Raw genomic sequence first — 24,416 nt, 5'->3', positions numbered from 1 at the left:
TCCGGCATAATTTCTGGATGGTTTTCGGGATCCGTCCGGGATATCGTCGGGGTCATTTGGGGACTTTTTCGGGATCATTTGGGGGCTCTTCCGGCATAATTTCTGGATGGTTTTCGGGATCCGTCCGGGATCCCATCAGGGTAATTTCGGGACTATGAGGGGATCATTTGTGGACCTTTCAGGCATCATTACTGGATAATTATCGGTATCCGTCCGGGATGCCGACGAGGTCATTTCGGGATTATTTCGGGATCATTTGGGATACCTACCGGCATCATTTCTGGATGGTTTTTGGGATTCGTCCGGGATCCCGTCGGGGTCATTTCGGGACTTTTTCTCGACTAATACGGGATCATTTGCGGACCCTTTCGGTATCATTTCTGGATAGTTGTCGGGATCCGTTCGGGATCCCGTCACGGTCATTTCGGAACTATTAGGGGATCATTTGAGGACCTTTCCGGCATCATTTCTGGATAATTTTTGGGAATCCTTTCGGGATCCCGTCAGGGTCATTTCGGGGCTTTTTCGGGATCATTTAAGGATGGCTTTCAGGATTCGTCCGGGAACCCGTCAGGGTAATTTCTGGACTTTTCCGAGACTATTTCGGGATCATTTTGGGACCTTCCCAAGATCATTTCTGGATGGATTTCGGGATTTGTCCGGGATGCCCTCAGGGTCATTTTGGGACTATTAGGTGAGCATTTGAGGACCGTTCCGGCATCACTTCTGGATGGTTTTCGGTATCCGTTCAGATTCCCGTCGGAATAATTGCGGGACTTTTTCGGGATCATTGGGGTCCCTTCCAAAATCATTTCTGGATGGTTTTTGGGATTCGTCCGGCCTCCCGTCGGGGTCATTTCGGGACTTTTTCTCGACTAATACGGGATCATTTGCGGGCCCTTTCGGTATCATTTCTGGATAGTTGTCGGGATCCGTTCGGGATCCCGTCAGGGTCTTTTCGGAACTATTGGGAGATCATTTGAGGACCTTTCCGGCATCATTTCTGGTTAGTTTTCGGGATCCTTTCCGGGTCCCATCAGGGTCATTTCGGGACTTTTTCGGCATCATTTAAGATTGGTTTTCAGGATTCGTCCGGTATCCGTCAGGGTAATTTCTGGACTTTTCCCAGACTATTTCGGGATAATTTTGGGGCCCTCCCAAGATCATTTCTGGATGGATTTCGGGATCTGTCCGGGATGCCGTCAGGGTCATTTTGGGACTATTAGGTGATCATTTGAGGACCTTTTCGGCATCACTTCTGGATGGTTTTCGGTATCCGCTCAGGATCCCGTCGGAATTATTGCGGGACTTTTTCGGGATCATTTGGTGTCCCTTCCGGCATCATTTCTGGCTGGTTTTTGGGATTCGTCCGGCATCCCGTCGGGTTCATTTCGGGACTTTTTCTCGACTAATACGGGATCATTTGCGGGCCCTTTCGGCATCATTTCTAGATAGTTGTCGGGATCCGTTCGGGATCCCGTCAGGGTCTTTTCGGAACTATTAGGTGATCCTTTGAGGACATTTCCGGCATCATTTCTGGATAGTTTTCGAGATCCTTTCGGGGTCCAGTCAGGGTTATTTCGGGACTTTTTCGGGATCATTTAGAGATGGCTTTCAGGATTCGTCCGGGAATCCGTCAGGGTAATTTCTGAATTTTTCCGAGACTATTTCGGGATAATTTTGCGACCTTCCCAAGATCATTTCTGGATGGATTTTGGGATCAGTCCGGGATGCCGTCAGGGTCATTTTGGTATTAGGTGATCATTTGAGGACCTTTCCGGCATCACTTCTGGATGGTTATCGGTATCCGATCAGGATCCCCTCGGAATCATTGCGGGACTTTTTCGGGATCATTTGGGGTCCCTCCCAAGATCATTTCTGGATGGATTTCGGGATCTGTCCGGGATCCCGTCAGGGTCATTTAGGGGTGCGTTCGAGATCCCGTCAGGGTCATTTCGGTACTTCTTCGGGAATATATCGGGATCATTTCTGGAGGGTTTATGGGATCCGTCCATTACCCCTTAAGGGTCATTTCGGGACTATTAGGTGATCATTTGAGGACCTTTCCGGCATCACTTCTGGATGATTTTCGGTATCCGTTCGGGATCCCGTCGGAATCAATGCGGGACTTTTACGGAATCATTTGGGATTCCTTCCCGCATCATTTCTGGATGGTTTTCGGGATTTGTCCGGGATCCCGTCGGGGTTATTTCGGGACCTTTTCGGGGCTAATACGGGATCATTTGGGGATCCTCTAGGGGTCGTTTCGTGACTTTTTCTGTATTATTTTGGGATCATTTTGGGACCCTTTCGGCATAATTTCTTGATGGTTTGCCGGATCCATCAGGGTAATTTCCGGACCATTTTGGGATCATTTGGGGACCCTTCCGAGATCATTTTTGGATTCGTCCGGGATGCCGTAGGAGCCATTTCGGGATTTTTTGTTACTTTTCCGGGATAGATTTTACACCCTTCCGGGATCATTTCTGGATCTGTGCGGGATCCCATCTGGGTCAATTCCGGACTATTTCGGGATCATTTTGGAATCCTTCCGGAATCATTTCTGTATGGTTTTCGCGATCCATCGTGGATCCCCTCGGAGCCATTTCGGAACTTTTTCTGGAGTTAGTCGGGATAATTTAGGGACCCTTCCTGGATATTTTCTGGATGGTTTCTGAGATCCGTCTGGGAGCCCGTCAGGGTAATTTCGGAACTTTTTCGGGACTATTTCGGGATCAATTTGGTACCCTTCAGGCATCATTTCTGTGTGGTTATCTGGATAAGTCTAGAATCGTGTCGTTGTCATTTCGGTTTTTTTTGGGACTACTTCGGGAACTTTTGGAAACACTTCCAGGGCGTTTCTGGATGGTTTTCGGGATCCGTCCGCGATAGCGTCGGGGTCATTTCGTGGCTTTTTCTGGATAATTTCGTTATCATTTTGGGATCCTATCAGGTTATCAGCTCATAAAGTTCTTTTTTTTACTCAATTACAAAAATAAAATGCATTAGACAGAAAAAAATTTTAAACAGATAACTTTATAAGCAGGCTAACGTGAATAGCCCACATATTTCATTTTCTCCTTGCGGACGGGGCCGCGGGTAAAGGCTAGTATATATTATAAATGGGAAAGTTTGGATGTTAAGATGTTTGGATGTTTGGATGTTTGTCCAGACGTTTGTCTTTGTGACTCAATAACGCAAGAACGGCTGGACCGATTTGTATGAAATTTTGCACACATATAGCCAATAGTCTAGAAGGATCTACTAGCTATATATTTTTCAAAAGGGGCGTGGTCCCCGCCCCCTAGGAACAGTTATAATAATTATATTTTTTCGTCTTTGCGACTGAATCACGCCAGAATGGCCACACGGATTTTGATGAAATTTGGGACACAGACAGTAGTCTACTAGCGAAATTTTTTTCGAACATGGAAAGAGGGGTGGGGGTCCCACGACCCTTCGAGAAATTATTTTTCATAATTTTTACACATTATAACTTTACGTATACTGGCCTTCACCAATATCACAGACTCAAGGGGTCAAATAAGTCGAGGGCTTACAAAGTAAGCAGTGACACCCTCCGCCCGCCCCCCTTTATCTCCCCCTCTGGTGTAAAATCCATAAATTGTTATAACTCAATCTAAATTTTCTCCTAAATCAATAGTTTTTGGTATCTGGTACATACAGAACGAGATCTAGACAATTTTGGAGGAACGATCAGTGGTCCTCTCCTCTACTCCCGCCATCCGCCCTCCGTCAATTGTTTTTATTAGCACGCTTTTATTAGCTTTACCTGTATGTTTCTATGTAACCTTTTATTCGCTCCAATGCGCCTGCTGCCTTATTAACATGGTTTTATAATTAGCTTCACCTTATTTGTAATCCCGTAAGGGTCATATCGAGACCCTTATGGGATCATTTCTGGATGGTTTTCGGAATCGGTCCGGGATTACGCCGGGGTAATTTCGGGACTTTTTCGGGACTATTTCGGGATCATTTTGGGACCCTTCCGGGATCATTTCTGTATAGTTTTCGGGATCCGTCCGGGATCCCGTCGGGGTTATTTTGGGACATTTTCGGGACTATTCCGGAATCATTTCGGGACTATTTCGCGATCATTTGGGGACCCTTCCGGCATCATTTCTGGATGATTTTCGGGATCCGTCCGGGATCCCGTCGGGGTACTTTCGGGATCATTTGCGTACCTTCGAGAGATAAGTTCTTGATGGTTGCCGGGATCATTACGGGACTTTTCGGGGTTATTTTGGGTCGCTTTAGGCATCATTTCTGGATGGTCTTCGGGATTCGTCCGGCATCCCGTCGGGGTCATTTCGGGACTTTTTCGCGACTAATACGGGATCATATGGCGACCCTTTTGGCATCATTTCTGGATGGTTTTCGGGATCCGTCCGAGATCTCGTCGGGGTAATTTGGGGACTTTTTCGGGATCATTTGGGGGCTCTTCCGGCATCATTTCTTGATGGTTTTCGGGATCCGTCCGGGATCCCGTCGGTGTCATTTGGGGACTTTTTCGGGATCATTTGGGGGCTCTTACGGCATCATTTCTGGATGGTTTTCGGGATCCGTCCGGGATCTCGTCGGGGTCATTTGGGGACTTTTTCGGGATCATTTGGGGGCTCTTCCGGCATCATTTCTGGATGGTTTTCGGGATCCGTCCGGGATCCCGTCGGGGTCATTTCGGGACTTTTTCGCGACTAATACGGGATCAATTGGGAACCCTTTCGGTATCATTTCTGGATGGTTTTCGGGATCCGTCCGGGATCCCATCACGGTCATTTCGGGACTATTAGGGGATCATTTGAGGACCTTCCGGAACCATTTCTGGATAGTTTTCGGGATCCTTTCGGGGTCCCGTCAGGGTCATTTCGAGAATTTTTCGGGATCATTTAAGGATGGTTTTCGGGATCCGTCCGGGATCTCGTCGGGGTCATTTGGGGACTTTTCGGGATCATTGGGGGGCTCTTCCGGCATCATTTCCGGATAGTTGTCGGGATCCGTTCGGGATCCCGTCACTGTCATTTCGGGACTATTAGGGGATCATTTGAGGACCTTTCCGGCATCATTTCTTGATAGTTTTCGGAATCCTTTCGGGATCCCGTCACGGTCATTTCGGGACTATTTCGGGATCATTTGGGGACCTTCCGAAGATCATTTCTGGATGGATTTCGGGATCTGTCCGGATGCCGTCAGGGTCTTTTCGGAACTATTAGGAGATCATTTGAGGACCTTTCCGGCATCACTTCTGGATGATTTTCGGTATCCGTTCGGGATCTCGTCGGAATCATTGCGGCACTTTTTCGGAATCATTTGGGACCCCTTACGGCATCATTTCTGGATGGTTTTCGGGATTTGTCCGGGATCACGTCGGAGTTATTTCGGGACCTTTTCGGGGCTAATACGGGATCATTTGGGGATCCTCTATAGGTCGTTTCGTGACTTTTTCTGTTTTATTTCGGGATCATTTGGGGAGCCTTCCGGCATAATTTCATGATGATTTGCCGGATCCATCAGGGTCATTTCGGGACCATCTTGGAATCTTTTGGGGACCCTTCCGGGATCATTTCTGGATCTGTGCGGGATCCCATCTGGGTCAATTCCACACTATTTCGGGATCATTTTGGGATCCTTCCGGAATCATTTCTGTATGGTTTTCGCGATCCGTCGTGGATACCCTCGGAGCCATTTCGGAACTTTTTCTGGAGTATGTCGGGGTCATTTGGGGACTTTTTCGGGATCATTTGGGGCTCTGCCGGCATCATTTCTGGATGGTTTTCGGGATCCGTTCGGGATCCCGTCGGGGTCATTTCGGGATTTTTTCTCGACTAATACGGGATCAATTGGGGACCCTTTCGACATCATTTCTGGATAGTTTTTGGGATCCGTCCGGGATCCGGACGAGGTCATTTCGGGACTATTTCGGGATCATTTGGGGTACCTACCGGCAACATTTCTGGATGGTTTTCGGTATCCGTCCTGGATCTCGTCGGAGTCATTTGGGGACCTTTTCGGGATCATTTGGGAGCTCTTCGGGCATCATTTCTGGATGGTATTTGGGATTCGTCCGGCATCCCGTCGGGGTCATTTCGGGACTTTTTCTCGACTAATACGGGATCATTTGCGGACCCTTTCGGCATCATTTCTGGATAGTTTTCGGAATCCTTTCGGGATTCCGTCAGGGTCATTTCGGGACTTTTTCGGGATCATTTAAGGATGGCTTTCAGGATTCGTCCGGGAACCCGTCAGGGTAATTTCTGGACTTTTCGAGACTATTTCGGGATCATTTTGGGACCTTCCCAAGATCATTTCTGGAAGGATTTCGGGATTTGTCCGGGATGCCGTCAGGGTCATTTTGGGACTATTAGGTGATCATTTGAGGACCTTGCAGGCATCACTTCTGGATGGTTTTCGGAATCCGTTCAGGATCCCGTCGGATTCATTGCGGGACTTTTTCGGGATCATTTGAGGTCCCTTCCGGCATCATTTCTGGATGGTATTTGGGATTCGTCCTGCATCCCGTCGGGGTCATTTCGGGACTTTTTCTCGACTAATAGGGGATCATTTGCGGGCCCTTTCGGCATCATTTCTGCATAGTTGTCGGGATCCGTTCGGGATCCCGTCAGGGTCTTTTCGTAACTATTAGGAGATCATTTGAGGACTTTCCGGCATCATTTCTGGATAGTTTGCGGGATCCTTTCGGGGTCCCATCAGGGTCATTTCGGGACTTTTTCGGCATCATTTACGATTGGGTTTCAGGATTCGTCCGGGATCTCGTCAGGGTAATTTCTGGACTTATCCGAGACTATTTTGGGATCATTTTGGGACCCTCCCAAGATCATTTCTGGATGGATTCCGGGATCTGTCCGAGTCATTTTGGGACTAGTAGGTGATAATTTGAGGACCTTTTCGGCATCACTTCTGGATGGTTTTCCTTGCGGGACTTTTTCGGGATCATTTGGGGTCCCTGCCAAGATCATTTCTGGATGGATTTCGGGATCTGTCCGGGATCCCGTCAGGGTCATTTAGGGATGCGTTCGAGATCCCGTCATGGTCATTTCGGGACTTCTTCGGGACTATATCGGGATCGTTTCTGGATGGTTTACGGATCCGTCCAGGGCCCCTTAAGGGTAATTTCGGGACTATTAGGTGATCATTTGAGGACCTTTCGGGCATCACTTCTAGATGATTTTCGGTATCCGTTCGGGATCCCGTCGGAATCAATGCGGGACTTTGATCCCTTCCGGCATTCTTTCTGGATGGTTTTCGGGATTTGTCCGGGATCCCGTCGGGGTTATTTCGGGACCTTTTCGGGGCTAATACGGGATCATTCGGGGATCCTCTAGGGGTCGTTTCGTGACTTTTTCTGTATTATTTCGGGATCATTTGGGGACCCTTCCGGCATAATTTCTTGATGGTTTGCCGGATCCATCAGGGTCATTTCGGGACCATTTTGGGATCATTTGGGGACCCTTCCGAGATCATTTCTGGATCCGTCCGGGATGCCGTAGGAGCCATTTCGGGATTTTTTGTTACTTTTCCGGGATAGTTTTCGGACCCTTCCGGGATCATTTCTGGATCTGTGCGGGATCCCATTTGGGTCATTTCCGGACTATTTCGGGATCATTTTGGGACCCTTCCGGGTTCATTTCTGTATGGTTTTCGCGATCCGGCGTGGATCCCTTCGGAGCCATTTCGGAACTTTTTCTGGAGTATGTCGGGATAATTTAGGGACCCTTCCTGGATATTTTCTGGATGGAACCAGTCATGATCATTTCGGTTTTCGGGATCATTTTGGAACACCTTCAGGGATCATTTCTGTGTGGTTCTCTGGATACGTCTAGAATCGTGTCGTTGTCATTTCTGGTTTTTTTGGGACTATTCCGGGAACTTTTGGAGACCCTTTCGGGGCATTTCTGGATGGTTTTCGGGGTCCGTCCGCGATAACGTGGGGCTCATTTCGTAGCTTTTTCTGCATAATTTCGGGATCATTTGGGATCCTATCAGGTTATCAGCTCATTTAGTTCTTTTTTTTACTCAATTACAAAAATAAAATGCATTAGACAGAAAACACTTTTTAAACAGATAACTTGATAAGCAGGCTAACGCGAATAGCCCATATATTTAAATTTCTCCTTGCGGACGGGCCGCGGGTAAAGGCTAGTATTGAAATAAATAAATAAATAAATAAATAAATAAATTTTTCGGGTTAACCCCACACTTTTTTTACATTTTTCTGTTTCTCGATGCTTTTAGCACGAAAAAAAAATATTTCAGCTTTGGTGCAAACAATTTTTAAAATTTTGTAAGAATCTAATTAATGAATTACAATTACTTAAAATTTTTAATGATTATTATGGAATGGAAACATAAAACTTAGCAGTTTTTATATGTGTAAGTAAAATGTTGCCAATGTGTTGGTTTCATTTTGAGTTTGCCATCTCCTTTTGACAATCCCTTCGACCATGCAATGACATAAATAAAATCAGCTGATGAGATGAGTCAACCTGTACATAATTGAACCATGGAGTGGAAGGCACTCGAATTCAGTGAAAGAGACACAAGAATGCAGTGGAATGAAGAACAGTAGGAAGAGCAGAGTTGCATTGGATCAATGATTGCATTAATATTAATGAAAAATTTAGAAAAAATAATTAAAAACTTGAGTATAAGCAAACATTTTCTTTCAATTACTGCAATTAAGGTGTCCTAGGTGCTATATATTCAAAAATTATAACATTTTATGTCTGTTGAAAAATTTAACTTCGATTTCCCTATGATTTCCGTAATATGGCCATTAGTGATGTTTGTGTGTGTGTGTAAATTTTAGCGATCAGCTGTTAGTTGCGCTACTTGGTAAAGTTTACAATGATCGAAATTTGTATCTCCACCCGTCACTACGTCATATCTTTTTTTTTCTGTTTTGGGAATTGAATCTTTCAATTCCAATAAATGGCAAGAGGACCTTTAAATTGCCTCTTAAATCGCCAGGTTAACAGACGTATAAGGGTAATATACTTGCAACATTTAGACGTGCATAAGCAGCTAACATATGTCGCAAAGTAAACACCCGTAGCACAAATTTTCTCCTTGTAATTGCTAAATATATGGCTTGTTGCCATGTGCTTTTTCAAACTACATCATATCCATTGTAAACTTTACCAAGTAGCGCAACTAACAGCTGATCGCTCAAAATTTACACACACACACACACACACACACACACAAACATCACTAATGGCCATAATACGGATATCTTAGGGAAACTGAAGTTAAATTTTTAAACAGACATAAAATGTTATAATTTTGGAATATATAGCACCTAGGACACCTTAATTGCAGTAATTGAAAGAAAATGTTTGCTTATACTCAAGTATTTAATTATTTTTTCTAAATTTATCTTTAATACCCTTCAAAAAACGCGAGTACTCTATAAATAATGTAAGGAATACTCTTTGGGAGTATAGGACTGCTCCAAATCTAATCTGTATTCATACAAAAAATGTGCTCCAATTAACATTGCGTCGTCCTAAGAGAGGAGTAGGTGATCCCACTCTCGCTTTGTTTGTGAGTATTCCATAGAGTACATACGTGAGAGTACTTTCCAAAGTACTTTCACTGTAGTACTCCATGGAGCACCCACAGAGGATCATATGCCAAAGTACTAAAGAGGAATTGTGTCGGAAAGAATTATAGAAAGGAATTTTATTTAAAATGAAAGTAAATGAAGAGGGACAATACAACTTTTATATTTTATACTACGAATATTCTTATGTTATTTAGCATTTGCGTAAATAAAGAAACTAATATTTTTCTATACATACTATAGTATGTATACATAAAACCAGTGCGCTGTTGCATTTTATCAGAGTTGCCAAAGTAAAATTTTATTATTAGTTATTTGCATGCGATATTTTACTTTTGGGACCTCTGTTCGATCGTCATCGTGTCGTGATCACTGTCGTTAAATAACGACGAAGGAGTATTGTTAGGTACTCCAACATGAAGAAAATGGAACACGTAATCCAACAATTTTTGCAGGGTATTGATGCAATGATTGATCCAATGCAACTCTGGTCTTCCTACTGTTCTTCATTCCACTCCATTCGAGTGCCTATTTTCACGGCCTGCGAGTGCCTTCCACTCATGGCGGAACGATACAAGGTGTCAGCATGGTGAGATGTCTACAATAATAAACAAAATTTCCATGTATTTTGTTTTTGTAAATTCGATTGACAAATGTCAAAATCGTATTGCGCCGGAAGTTGATGTATCAAATCAAATAAAAAAAGTTTATAATCAGCTGTCCCATGCCACCTTGTATCGTTCCGCCATGCTTCCACTCTATTCGCAACATAACCTCAAATTAAGCTGCCAATCTATATAGTAAACAATGGTGTACACTATGGGCACACATTGTGATATGTAGCTTAAGTAGAGGTTATGTTGCGAACAGAGTGGACTAGGCAGTCGAATGTCATATAATAGGGGAACTCATGTAACCGTATAAATGCCTTATAAAGTGTGTAAACGTATAAATTTATCTAGTTTACGCACGAGCTGTCAAATTTTGTATGAAAAATCATTTACACAATTTGTATAAATTTACGCGCATATTTCATTGCGTAAACGCGGTAAACTCAAAGTAATGCAACCTTGCAGACATTACAGACGGCATTTTCATCAAAAATCTCCAACATCAGCAAGTAAAGGCGTTTTAGTTTTGATTTTTCACTTAATCTTGGTATTTTTTAATTTGTATAACAATCAAAAAAATTTTTTGGAAATAATACAGCTGAAAAACAATCAAGTTTATCAAGAGTATTACTAGGTGCGTTCATATAACCGCGTGTGTAAATGGATATAATTTCACACCTTATAAGTTTATATGCTCTCATGAGTCCCCCTAATGAAGGAATGGTGTTCGGAGTTTTTTCAAAGTTAAAAAAAAAATGATAAAAGCTTTAATATAAATCTATTGTTTTAATAACGAAAAAAACGCCATATATATTCGGTATACATAAATTTGTAAGGATTATCTCACTTTAAAATTTGAATTAAATAATCTAAATTTTTTTTTTGAAACTGAGTCGAGAACTGTGCGTGTGAATGTGCGAATTTTCACCGATCAGCTGTTAGATGCGCTACTTGGTAAAATTTACAATGGTGTACACTATGGAAAAATGATCAAGTAACCGCTTTAGAGGACGTCTTTCACGAAATATAGCTATTCAAAGGTTCTTCGATCAAAATGTCAGAAGCAAAGTCGGGGCGGTCTGGACCCACAACATCAACATATGCGCTAATACCCAAACCGGCCAATTTGCAGTGCATGGATCTGCAACAGTATCTGCGTACACGAACACCAGAAACTTTGGAAAAATTATACAACTACCCCACAATTTGTTTAGCGGTCTATAGAGAACTACCGCAAATTGCACGACAGTTTGTTATACGTATACTTTTTGTCGAGCAGCCAGTACCACAAGCTGTTGTAGCATCATGGGGATCTCAACATTATGCAAAGTGAGTATGTACTTTTATGTTGTCCTTAGATTCACTTTTAAAGATTTTCGTTACTCTTAAGAGAGCAAGCTGCATCTGCGACCTGTCTTAGCGAACTTAATGTGTGGCGTGTAACAGCTATTCCAGGTGGATTATCAGCCTGGGAGCTCTGTTCAACTTTTAAAAAGAACTTGAAAGTTGCCTTGTTAGGTGGCGGTAAACCTTGGTCAATGTCACATACATTGGAAAAAGATTCAAAACAAAGAGATATTGCTTTCCTCGATACATACGCTATGGCTCGGTGGAGATGTGTCCTGCATTATATGGTCGGTACGGGTAGTTCAAGCAAAAGTCAAGACAGTGAAGGTATTAGTCCAGACGCAGTACGTATTCTATTACATGCCAACCTGATGAAGCGTGATGAGCGTGATGGTATAACAATAACACGCCAAGGTTTTCAGTTTCTTTTACTAGACACACAAACGCAGGTGTGGCATTTTATGTTGCAGTACTTGGACACCTGCGAAGAACGCGGTCTTTCTTTGCCTGAATGTCTTTCCATGTTGTTCCAATTAAGTTTCTCTACATTGGGAAGAGACTACAGCTCAGAAGGCATGAGCCCAAAAATGCTAACCTTTCTGCAACATTTGCGCGAGTTTGGACTCGTATTTCAACGCAAAAGAAAGGAAGGTCGTTTTTATCCAACACGTTTAGCACTAAACGTAACAAACAAACATGCCACTGTACCAGCTGTGACAAACGAGGAAGAGAAAGTACAAGAAAGTGGCTACATAGTAGTCGAAACAAATTATCGCGTGTATGCATACACTGACTCACCATTGCAAGTAGCTGTGTTGGGTTTATTCACAGAACTGCTCTATCGTTTCCCCAACTTAGTAGTTGGAGTACTTACGCGTGACTCCGTACGTCAAGCTTTGCGTGGTGGTATCACGGCAGATCAAATTGTTAGCTATCTTGAGCAGTATTCTCATCCGAACATGAAATTAACTGAAACCGCGATTAAATCAAAATCTCCACTACCACCAACTGTAGTTGATCAAATCAAGCTATGGGAATTGGAGCGTAATCGTTTCACATATACAGAAGGTGTAGTCTACAATCAATTTCTATCGCAAGCAGATTTTGTAACGTTACGTGATTATGCACAATCCATTAATGTGCTCGTACATATGAATGAACGAACGCGCACAATGGTTGTCACAAAAAATGGGCACGATGATGTCAAACGATTCTGGAAAAGATACTCTAAGAGCGGTGGGTAATTGTAAGATGACGAAAATAAATAAGTGATAGTAGAAGAATAACTTACATTTGAAATCCAAATATGTGGCTCATTAAAGCAGTTTGTATGTATATGTATAATTTTTAATAAAAGTACGTACATGTGTGCTTAATTCGTACTGGCTTTTCTAATAAAGTTACAAAAACATAAAATCATAAAATAAACAGGAATTTTCGACAAAGCATACAGTTTTCTAATTTCAAATTCACTATAAATTATTAACACCTCACAAGAATGTATTACCGACAATGTACATATAAAACTAAACATTGGAGTATTGAACTAGACTTTGAGACGGAGGATCTTTCATCGTAAAAATGTATTCACAAATATATTCAATTGAAGTATTTCGTATCAATTCAAGCCCCTTGTTTCAATGGATTCGAATATTTTTTATATTAGTTATATTAAAACTACAAAAAATTGGGATAATCGCAGTTTTTTATGATTTTTCCCTTTAACCATGCAGCAATATGGAATTAAAAAGTGAATAACAATATTAAAACAGTATTTTATGATACCAATTCGCCATTCCAAAAGTTGTCTTGAAAAAAATAAAGCATTTTTTGCACATTTTAAATGCAGCGTCTTATAAAGCAAACATATTGATTTTGAAGTTTTGCTCTTATAAGTATCTCAATCGAAAACAAAAGGAGAAAGTTACATAAGAACTTAAATATAATGAAAATTTGCATAGTTGAGGACTTTAAAAATCTTAGAACGATCAAGAGGTGTACATTTAGCTGCTCTTGCTAGTTGGGTCAAGGGTATTTTTCAAAGAAAACTTCGAAAAGAAGGGATTGAATTGTCATAGAATACTTAACATATGTATATATATATACTTAACTGCGAAGTTTTTTAAAGTAGTTAAGTCGGCTTATGAAAAGTTCTTCGTATTTTATTACTTGTTTAATGATATATGTCTGCCCCCTTAAATATGGAATAAATCTTAAGTATCTTTTGCGTAAGTCGATTTAAGCTACTTTAAAAAAATGTTGCAGATATTCATTTTTTTCTAAGCAAAGACAACATCCAATTCAGCGATCTTAAAACATTATTGGCCTCTGAGGCATGCATAGATTATAATAGCTCTTTTTATCCCAAAAGTCTCCACCCTTCCAACCACACCAACCTTTTGCTTGTATCGCTTGTAAATCATCGCCACCCGTGTAATGAGGATCTAATATCAAAAATTTTACTTTTCCTGTTTGTGAGCAGTAATCAATGCCGATAATAGTATGTGCCAACACACCACCACCTATCATAATTGGTGTACCTTGTGTTTGGAAATGCATAGCTAGGTCGGAAGCTAACGTTGCAACATCGGCACCAGAAGTAACATGTTGTATACGTGAATCAATATTTAGAAAACCCTGGAGACACATGCTAACCTCTGTTGAGCCTATCCATTGCGACGAACCGACAAAATTTGCTGGCTTATCGCCAATCTTAACCAAATATTCTTGAATTTCACGATGTGTTGGCACTGGTTTTTCTGTGTATCCTTGTAAACGAAACCATGAACATATAGTTTGCAAGGATCGGTATGCACAACCCCAGCCTTTATCTTGCATTTGCTGCTGAAGATAATGATAGTATTGATAGTTTCCTTGAATAAGATATTGTTTGCCGTCAATAACATCACTAGGGCGCAACCCAATATGTGTGTTCACTAAGGGTATTGATTCTCCCAATTCATTACGGAATATACATCGGTTGGCACGACGAAAATATGGGCGTGTTACGGGTAAGCCAAAGTGACGGTGCAGCTTTTTACGTTTTTCCAGTATCACTGGTTCATCATCCGATACACCATCCAAGTAAGAGCACGATAAAAAGTGACCAAATTCCTGCGTTAAATTTAAAAATAAATTTAAAAAAAGGAACTATAGTAGGTACTAAATACATACCTGAGGAAAAAAATGATACCCAGAGGGTCTAAGTAACTGTGGCGTTTCTGTAGTTTCTTCCAGCTTTTCTACCATACTTTGTTCGAATAAACGTAGCGAACGACATATGCTCTCAATAAGTATATCATACAGTCGGCTTATTTTTGTATTTTTGCAAAGTATAGCCATTGCTTCGATTTCTAGTGGTACGTAAACTTTGTCTGCTTCTCGTTTTACACACATAGCAACTGCCGGTGGCGGTGTATCTATGCTGCCGTTCCCACTGTCTGCAATATTCCGTTCTCGTGTCTTGCAGCGAAGCACATTGATACTTAAAATATCATAAGCACAACCTAATGCTCCAAAAACGCTTGCTAGTGGTAAAATCGCAGTTCCGCTTTTCTTTTTATTTTTCTTCTCCGAATTTTCGCTTGTACCATCAGCACTGCTGATTGCTTTACTAACTGCCATCACTAAATCAGTTATGAAGGTATCATTGGTAATGCCCTGGCCCTGGGCTCCTGAGCTTGTCAAAAAGATTTTAGTAGATTCCAGGCAAAAGGCTAAGCTGCCACCTGAAAGAATTTTCCGCAAAATATGCATTTCGCGCCGTACATCCTATAAATAAAAAATTAATGAGTGCATGGTATGTAAGTATCTCTATTCTTACCTCCACTCTTTGTTGTGTATAAAAATCTAGACTACATTTCAGTCTTGTGAAGCAGAAATCTCGATATAACTGTTCTGCTTCCATTACTTCATAAGGCACCTCCTCCAATTTAGTGTGCATAAAAACTGATGCACGTAGTCCCACAAGTGTACCCAGCTCGCAGTGCAATAATATTGGATTGTCTGTAATGTCCACGTCTTTTAATATTTCTGTTAAATGCGCTTCGGCATCTGTGCAATCTCCGAATTTCACCAACCCACATAGATCCAATTCTGCGGGAAACTTGATTTGGATTTGTTCATAATTCAAATGGCCGATTGTAGATTCAACATTAAATCCCATAAGTAACAATGTGCCTTCTCCATAAAGTACTCCAAAAAGGCATCCGCTGCATTGTTGCTTGATGCGTTCCAGACGCTACAACAAATAAACGATAGTGTCAACTCGATTAATCCAATGTTCTTCCATTTTCACATCATAGTAAGATACTTGCCTTCATTAGAAATGCGGATATTTTCAGCTTTGGTAGCATGCTTCTCAAATATTTGCACAAAAACAATTTATGTGTTGGCAAATTAGAGCCGTCAAATTGCTGAGGAAGAAAAAATTTTATAGGGAAAGAAATGTCAAAAATGGTTCAGCTATGATGATCATCATTAAAAACAATACAAGGTATAACCGTACTCTCAAGACGGATTTACATAGAACGCCTTGTCGTATTCATTGTAAAGCCGGAGTCATTGGTGCCGTACGTCGTACCGCTGTATTTGTATCAGTAACGTAATCAGCTTTTTATCGTTACGACGGTAAACCAAAAACCAATTGGTTGGCTACGATACGGTTCCGACCTTGCGGCACCAATAATCGATTGCATTGATTCCCATAAGGTTGGTCGAATCAGCTGTTATAAGGCTACCGATACGGTCACCGATAAAGCACCAATGTCTGCAGCTTAATAATCGATTGCATTGATTCCCATGAGGTTGGTCGAATCAGCTGTTATAAGGTTACCGATACGGTTACCGATAAAGCACCAATGTCTGCAGCTTAAACTTTACCAAGTAGCGCAACTAACAGCTGATGGCTCAAAATTAGGGCACACACACAAACATCACTAATGACCATATTACGGAAATCTTTAGGGAAATTCAAGTTAAATTTTTAAACAGACATAAAATGTTATAATTTTGGAATATATAGCATCTAGGACACCTTAATTGCAGTAATTGAAAGAAAATGTTTGCTTATACTCAATTATTTAATTATTTTTTCTAAATTTATGTTTAATATTGATACAATGATTGAAGGTCTATTAATCCAATGCAGCTCTGCTCTTCCTACTGTTCTTCATTCCACACCATTCTTCTTTCACTGAATTCGAGTGCCTTCCACTCTATTCGCAACATAACCTTAATTTAAGCTGCCAAACTATATAGTACACAATGGTCGTATTTCTTCCTCTTGATAATTTTCCTAATGTTATCAAAGTGGTTTCGTTTCGATAAGTTAATGTTGATTTTTAACGATGCACAATGATTTCGTTTCGTTTGTTTACCTTCCTTGACAGAAACTCTTTGCCATTGTGAATACATACAAGTGAAGAATCTTTCTCATTGTAAATTTTACCAAGTAGCGCAACTAACAGCTGATCGGTGAAAATTCGAACATTCACATGCACAGTTCTCGACTCAGTTTCAAAAAAAAAACTTTAGATTATTTAATTCAAATTTTAAAGTGAGATAATCCTTACAAATTTATGTATACAGAATATATATGGCGTTTTTGTTGATATTAAAACAGTAGTTTTATTTATATTAAATCTTTTATCATTTTTTTTTTTTTTAACTTTGAAAAAACTCCGAACACCATTCCTTCATTATATGACAATCGACTGCCTAGTCCACTGCCTTCCACCCTATTCGCAACATAACCTCTACTTAAGCTGCCAAACTATATAGTAAACAATGATCTTTCTATTCCTCCATTGCCATACCTATCTGTCAAATAATAGCTGACAGAGAGAACGGCTGTCGAGAATGGCCAGAGAATGGAAGAAAGGTTTGTTTTTTTCTCTCGGTAATTAAATTGAAGTGCCATGAATTGCTCATTTGTGTTTCAAATCAGCTTTTCTTTTCTTTAAAATGTAGTTAATAGATTAAATGTGAGCAGCCAGTTAAGCAAACAATTTAAAATATATAAATAATGCAATATAACAGTCGTCTATAAAAATGTTTGAAAAACACTATTGAGCGAATGATTTAAGTAATCGAACAGCAATTTAACAGGTGTTCGAGGCTGTATACTATTGTGAACGTTTTTGTCAAACATTCGCCACTTGTATGAATTCACAATGCTCTTTACTTAGAGAAAAAAGGTAACGACAAAAGAGTATCGAGTTCATCTTCCTGTAAGCACATTACCCACATCGCACATCGAAAATTCCATGCAAAAAAAAAGCTCAAGATGTAAAGTAGCACCCACCTCTCAAGAGAACTCATACCCTTTCTGGTACCTTTTTCTACAGATTTCGACAAGAAATATATGTGTATCTCACTTCGCGCTCCAATGGACAGTGATTCAGATCCCGATAGAAATATAACATGCAAACCCTGATCCCGAATTCTGGGATTCCTGATCCATTTTTCCATCCTGGTATTATATATATTAAAATCCCTGTATTCCGAGATTTTCTTGGGATCTCATGTTGCAAATTGAAAAAAATTTAACTGATGATTGATGTCCCGGTTTTTTATTTTTGCATGACCTATTTTTAAATAAAAGAAAGCCGTTTCGAGCAATGTATAGCCTTCGTTAGAGTTACAAAATTCAATTATTTGATTATTTGATTTCAAAGAAAATAGACCTTTTCCGTTCTGTGGATCTCGTGATATACATTTAGAACTGTCAACAATTTCCCCTATAAGCGTAAAGTCTGAAAGATGTTTCCAACTTTTAGTTAGATGTGTAACAAGTTAAAATCTAGTCTTTCAGATGAAACTTCCTTTGCATTAATACTATGACTGTACTTTTTAAAATAAAGAAGTGTTTTAATGGGTTGAACTTGCGTTAAAGTGTACAAGACAAAATATATTACTCAGTGTGCTTTGCACACAGAGTATATTAACTTTGATTGGATAACGGTTGGTTGCACAGGTATAAAGGAATCGAGGTAGATATTGAATTCCATATATCAAAATCAAAAGTATTGAAAAAAAGGTTGATTGAGCCATGTCCGTCCGTCCGTCCATCTGTCCGTTAACACGATAACTTGAGTAAATTTTGAGGTATCTTGGTGAAATTTGGTATGTAGGTTCCTGGGAACTCATCTCAGATCGCTATTTAAAATGAACGAAATCGGACTATAACCACGCCCACTTTTCCGATATCGAAAATTTCGAAAAACAGAAAAAGTGCGATAATTCATTACCAAAGACGGCTAAAGCGATGAAACTTGGTAGGTGGGTTGACCTTATGACGCAAAATAGAAAACTAGTAAAACTTTGGACAATGGGCGTGGCACCGCCCACTTTTGAAAGAAGGTAATTATAAGTTTTGCAAGCTGTAATTTGGCAGTCGTTGAAGATATCATGATGAAATTTGGCGGGAACGTTACTCCTATTACTATATGTGTGCTAAATAAAAATTAGCAAAAACAGATGACGAACACGCCCACTTAAAAAAAAAATTTTTTAAGTCAAATTTTAACAAAAAATGTAATATATTTACAGTATATAAGTAAATTATGTCAACATTCAACTCCAGTAAAGATATGGTGCAACAAAATACAAAAATAAAATAAAATCTCAAAATGGGCGTGGCTCCGCCCTTTTTCATTAAATTTGTCTAGAATACTTTTAATGCCATAAGTCGAATAAAAATTTACCAGTCCTTGTGAAATGGTAGGGGCATAGATCCTATGACGATAACTGTTTTCTATGAAAATGGGCGAAATCGGTTGAAGCCACGTCCAGTTTTTATACACAGTCGACCGTCTGTCCTTCCGCTCGGCCGTTAACACGATAACTTGAGCAAAAATCGGTATATCTTTACTAAACTTAGTTCACGCACTTATATGAACTCACTTTATCTTGGTATTAAAAATGGACGAAATCCGACTATGACCACGCCCTTTTTTTCGATATCGAAAATTTCGAAAAATGCCATAGTTTTATACCAAATACGTAAAAATGGATGAAAAATGGTGATTGGATTGGTTTTTTGACGCAAAATATATCTTTGGAAAAAACTTTGCAACATGGGTGTGAGACCTACCATATTAAATGGAAGAAAATGAAATAGTGTTCTGCAGGGCGAAATCAAAAGCCTTTGGAATCATGGCAGGAATACTGTTCGTGGTATTACATATATAAATAAATTAGCGGTACCCGACCGATGATGTTCTGGGTCACCCTGTCCACATTTTAGCCGATATCTCGAAAAAGCCTTCACATATATAACTAAGAGCCACTCCCTTCTAAGACCCTCATTAATACCTTTAATTTGATACCCATATCGTACAAACACATTCTAGAGTAACCCCTGGTCCACCTTTATGGCGATATCCCGAAATGGCGTCCACCTATAGAAATATGGCCCACTCCCTTTTAAAATACTCTTTAATACCTTCCATTTGATACCCATGTCATACAAACAAATTCCAGGGTTACCATAGGTTCATTTTCCTACGTGGTGATTTTCCCTTATTTTGTCTCCAAAGCTCTCAGCTGAGTATGTAATGTTCGGTTACACCCGAACTTAGCCTTCCTTACTTGTATATTTTTGTTTATATTCTTTTTTATTTCTTATTTATAAAATTTTTCTGGAATTATTTTTAAAACATTGGACTGAATATCTAATATATAAAATTCTTCTGTCACGGTGCTAGAGGCTTAATTCCTCCGAAACGGCTGAACCGATTCTCATGAAATTTTGTGAGCATATTAGGTAGGTCTGAAAATCGGCCGTCTACCTTTTTTTCGCTACGTGCCTAGGGTATTGAGATCAAAACGTGGACCCGGGTACCCCTAGAATGTGTTTATACAATATGGATACCAAATGGAAGATGTTGATGAGTGTTATAGTACAGGATAATTTTCGTACAACTGGGAGGCTGGGGTCTCGAGATATGGCCCAAAACGTGGACCCGGATAAACCTAGAATGTGTTTTTACATTATGGGTATCAAATTGAAGATGTTGATGAGTGCTATAGTACAGGATAATTTTCATAAAACTGGGAGGCTAGGGTCTCGAGATATAGCCCAAAACGTGGACCCGGGTACCCCTAGAATGTGTTTATACAATATGGATATCGAATGAAAACTGTTGATGAGTGCTATAGTACAGGATAATTTCCATACAACTCGGAGGCTAGGGTCTCAAGATGTAGCCCAAAACGTCGACCCGGGTACCCCTAGAATGTGTTTATACAATATGGATATCAAATGAAAGCTGTTGATGAGTGCTATAGCACAGGATACTTTTCGTACAACTGGGAGGCTAGGGTCTCTATATATAGCCCAAAACGTGGACCCAGGTACCCCTAGAATGTGTTTATACAATATGGATATCGAATGAAAACTGTTGATGAGTGCTATAGTACAGGATAATTTCCATACAACTGGGAGGCTAGGGTCTCAAGATGTAGCCCAAAACGTGGACCCGGGTACCCCTAGAATGTGTTTATACAATATGGATATCAAATGAAAGCTGTTGATGAGTGCTATAGTACAGGATAATTTTCATACAACTGGGAGGCTAGGGTCTCTATATATAGCCCAAAACGTGGACCCGGGTACCCCTAGAATGTGTTTATACAATATGGATACCAAATCAAAGATGTTGATGAGTGTTATAGTACAGGATAATTTTCGTACAACTGGGAGGCTGGGGTCTCGAGATATGGCCGAAAACGTGGACCCGGATACACCTAGAATGTGTTTTTACATTATGGATATCAAATTGAAGATGTTGATGAGTGCTATAGTACAGGATAATTTTCGTACAACTGGGAGGCTAGGGTCTCTATATATAGCCCAAAACGTGGACCCAGGTACCCCTAGAATGTGTTTATACAATATGGATATCAAATGAAAACTGTTGATGAGTGCTATAGTACAGGATAATTTTCATACAACTGGGAGGCTAGGGTCTCGAAATATAGCCCAAAACGTGGACCCGGGTACCCCTAGAATGTGTTTATACAATATGGATATCAAATGAAAGCTGTTGATGAGTGCTATAGTACAGGATAATTTTCATACAACTGGGAGGCTAGGGTCTCTATATATAGCCCAAAACGTGGACCCGGGTACCCCTAGAATGTGCTTATACAATATGGATATTAAATTAAAGCTGTTGATGAGTGCTATAGTGCAGGATAATTTTCATCCAACTGGGAGGCTAGGGTCTCGAGATATAGCCCAAAACGTGGACCCGGATACACCTAGAATGTGTTTTTACATTATGGGTATCAAATTGAAGCTGTTGATGTATGCTTTAGTACAGAGTAAGTTTTACACCGCTGGGTGACTACGGTCTCGAGATATAGGCCAAAACATGGACCCGGATACACCTAGAATGTGTTTTTACATTATGGGTATCAAATTGAAGCTGTTGATGTATGCTTTAGTACAGAGTAAGTTTTACACCGCTGGGTGACTACCGTCTCGAGATATAGGTCAAAATATGGACCCAGATACCCCTAGAATGTGTGTGTATTATGGATATCAAATGAAAGCTGTTGCTGAGAGCTCTAAAGTCCATTGTGATATTCGATTTAGTCGCATCAACCTGGCAAAACTGATAAATATACATGCGAAGCGGAAATAAAGACAAGCATTAATAATACCCACTTACCTATTTACATACGTCCTATTCGATTTGCCTGAAATTTCGTATATAAACTTGCCTATATTAGTATTTACGATGCTTTTTTCCGGGAAGTATACCATAGACGGACTGGGACTGGGACTGGGATTAGGACTAGGACTGGGACTGAGACTGAGACTCGGAGTGGGACTGGGACTGATACTCGGAATGGGACTGGAACAAAATACATACCACCCTCTGGGACTGGCAATAAGAGATGAAAAAGAAGGAAAAAAACTTGAGAGAAGGGAAAAGAGAGAATGAGACTGAGAAAGAGATAGAATGAGACGAAGATGGAGATGAAGCGAAAAAGACGGAGGGAGGAGTGAATAAAAAGATTAGGAAAAAGTGTAGAGGGGTAGGGCAGAGTTAGACGGAAAAAGCTTATTAAAATGTATGCAGACAGGCTAAATTTAGGGCAGAACAACGTCTGCCGGGTCTGCTAGTGTATCTATATATATAAAAGAAAGTCGTGTTAGTTACACTACGCATAACTCAAGAACGGATGAACCGATTTGGCTGAAAATTGGTGGAGAGGTAGCTTAGAACCATTAATGGGCATAGGATACTTTTTATCCCGTTCTGGCTAGGGTCTTGAAATCAAAACGTGGAACTGGGTAATCCTGGTATGTGTTTGTACAATATGGGTATCAAATGGAAGCTGTTTATGAGTACTTTGATACTGGGTATTTTTCGTACCCCTGGGTGACTAGAGTCTCGAGATATAGGCCAAAACGTGGACCGGGTACCCCTAGAATGTGTTTATACAATATGGATATCAAATGAAAGCCGTTAATGAGTGCTTTAGTACACGGTAGTTTTCATACCTACTGGAATCAGGGTAACACTAGGATGTGTTTTTACATTATGGGTACCAAATTGAAGCTGTTCATGATCGCCTTAGTGAAGGGTATTTTTCATACCTATTGGTGACTAGTACAGAGTAATTTTTATGTCGGTGGTGACTAGGGTCTTGAGATATAGGCCAAAACGTGAACCCGGATACCTCTACAATGTGTGTGTAATATGGATATGAAATGAAAGCTGTTGCTTAGAGCTCTAAAGTAATTTCCATTGTCATATTCGATTTAGTCGCATCAACCTGGCAAAACTGATAAATAAGCATGCGAAGCCGAAATAACGACATGAATTAATAATACCCACTATAGTGTTAACTACTTTGTACTCTTTACTTTAATTTTTAAAATAATTTTTATTGAGTTTTCGTGTTAACTTAAAATTTTTGAATAACTTCAAAAAAAGAAAATTCTAATTAGTTTTTGAAAATATCTGAACTCAAAAATAAACAAAATATAAATTTTTAAAAATAAAATAAATATTTGGTTAACCACCAAATATATTGGCGATTCTACCAACGGACCTAAATTTTTATATAAGTCTATACGTGATACAATTACTAAAGGTGACGCTTTACGTATCGCAAAACTAACCAATAAAATACCGCAAATAAAAGTGTAACTAAGTGACGTGCTATCAAAGAAAATTTGTTTTAGTTACCTGAACCAACTTATGAAGAAATAACTTAATTGGATATACATATATATTACGTCTGATGGGTCAAGTAAAAACACCATCATCACAATACATCAGTGCTATGACAAAAAGCTCTAACAAACAAATATGTGATTTTTAAATTAATATACTAGAAAATAAAATAAAACAGATTTAATATTTACAAGAATTATTGAATGCAAAAATCAATGAATTTAAATTAAACTGCCGCTTAATTTTAATAAAAGATACCAAAAAATTGTGTACCTAAACGAAAATCGTGTTTATTAATAACAAAACTAAGAAGCTTAAAGTAATTTTAAAGAACTACTGACCCATTGACAAAATATTTTCACTTCCTATCTGATATTTAAATCAACATATACTCTTGGCATTGAAGAAGTGAAAGAATATGCGAAAATGTTTGAAGTCGACTTACGCACATCATTTACTGTCGTATATATTAAACTCAAAATTTATTAAGATAATACCGCTAATTCCTTCCTACAATTCATTTATATATCGAAATAGTTTAATATTCAACGAAACATCGTCATTTTGTATACCATTTGTTGGAATCATTCGTAACCTTTAACGTCCTCTTCACTAATTACAAAGCCATTGCATAACAAAACCATTGCATAACAAAGCCAT

The 24,416-nt window shown here is 39.9% G+C and overlaps 2 protein-coding genes across 2 annotated transcripts in view; one reads left to right on the top strand and one right to left on the bottom strand.

The window, feature by feature from the left end:
• Positions 1-13,004, top strand: part of mrn (general transcription factor IIH subunit 4 marionette) — a 127,076-nt gene extending 114,072 nt beyond the window's left edge. Inside the window, exons 2-3 of the mRNA XM_067787694.1 lie at positions 11,106-11,541; positions 11,603-13,004. Of these exons, the coding sequence (XP_067643795.1) occupies positions 11,267-11,541; positions 11,603-12,803 (1,476 nt within the window). The 5' untranslated portion in view covers positions 11,106-11,266 and the 3' untranslated portion in view covers positions 12,804-13,004. The remainder of the gene's footprint in view (positions 1-11,105; positions 11,542-11,602) is intronic.
• On the bottom strand, positions 12,870-16,035 carry Ufsp2 (UFM1 specific peptidase 2). The gene is made up of 4 exons (XM_067787688.1): positions 15,876-16,035; positions 15,383-15,799; positions 14,734-15,330; positions 12,870-14,673 (listed from the first exon to the last, which is right to left on the bottom strand). The coding sequence occupies exons 1-4, from the start codon at positions 15,912-15,914 to the stop codon at positions 13,870-13,872; spliced, it is 1,857 nt and encodes a 618-aa protein (XP_067643789.1). The 5' UTR covers positions 15,915-16,035; the 3' UTR covers positions 12,870-13,869.
• Positions 16,036-24,416: the final 8,381 nt, after the last annotated feature.

Source organism: Eurosta solidaginis, chromosome 5, assembly GCF_040869045.1.
Source record: "Eurosta solidaginis isolate ZX-2024a chromosome 5, ASM4086904v1, whole genome shotgun sequence".
Taxonomy (NCBI): Eukaryota; Metazoa; Arthropoda; class Insecta; order Diptera; family Tephritidae; genus Eurosta; species Eurosta solidaginis.
The sequence above is the reverse complement of the archived record's forward strand: the minus strand, read 5'-3'. Positions and strand labels throughout refer to the sequence as shown.

What these genes read in the sequence shown, in the direction of transcription:
- Ufsp2 (XM_067787688.1), bottom strand. Translation starts at nt 15,914, where the DNA reads ATGCTACCAAAGCTGAAAATATCCGCATTTCTAATGAAG. An exon ending in TATCCGCATTTCTAATGAAG is followed by an intron (nt 15,800 to 15,875) that starts GCAAGTATCTTA and finishes TATTTGTTGTAG; the next exon opens with CGTCTGGAACGCATCAAGCA. An exon ending in GGTATCATTTTTTTCCTCAG is followed by an intron (nt 14,674 to 14,733) that starts GTATGTATTTAG and finishes AATTTAACGCAG; the next exon opens with GAATTTGGTCACTTTTTATC.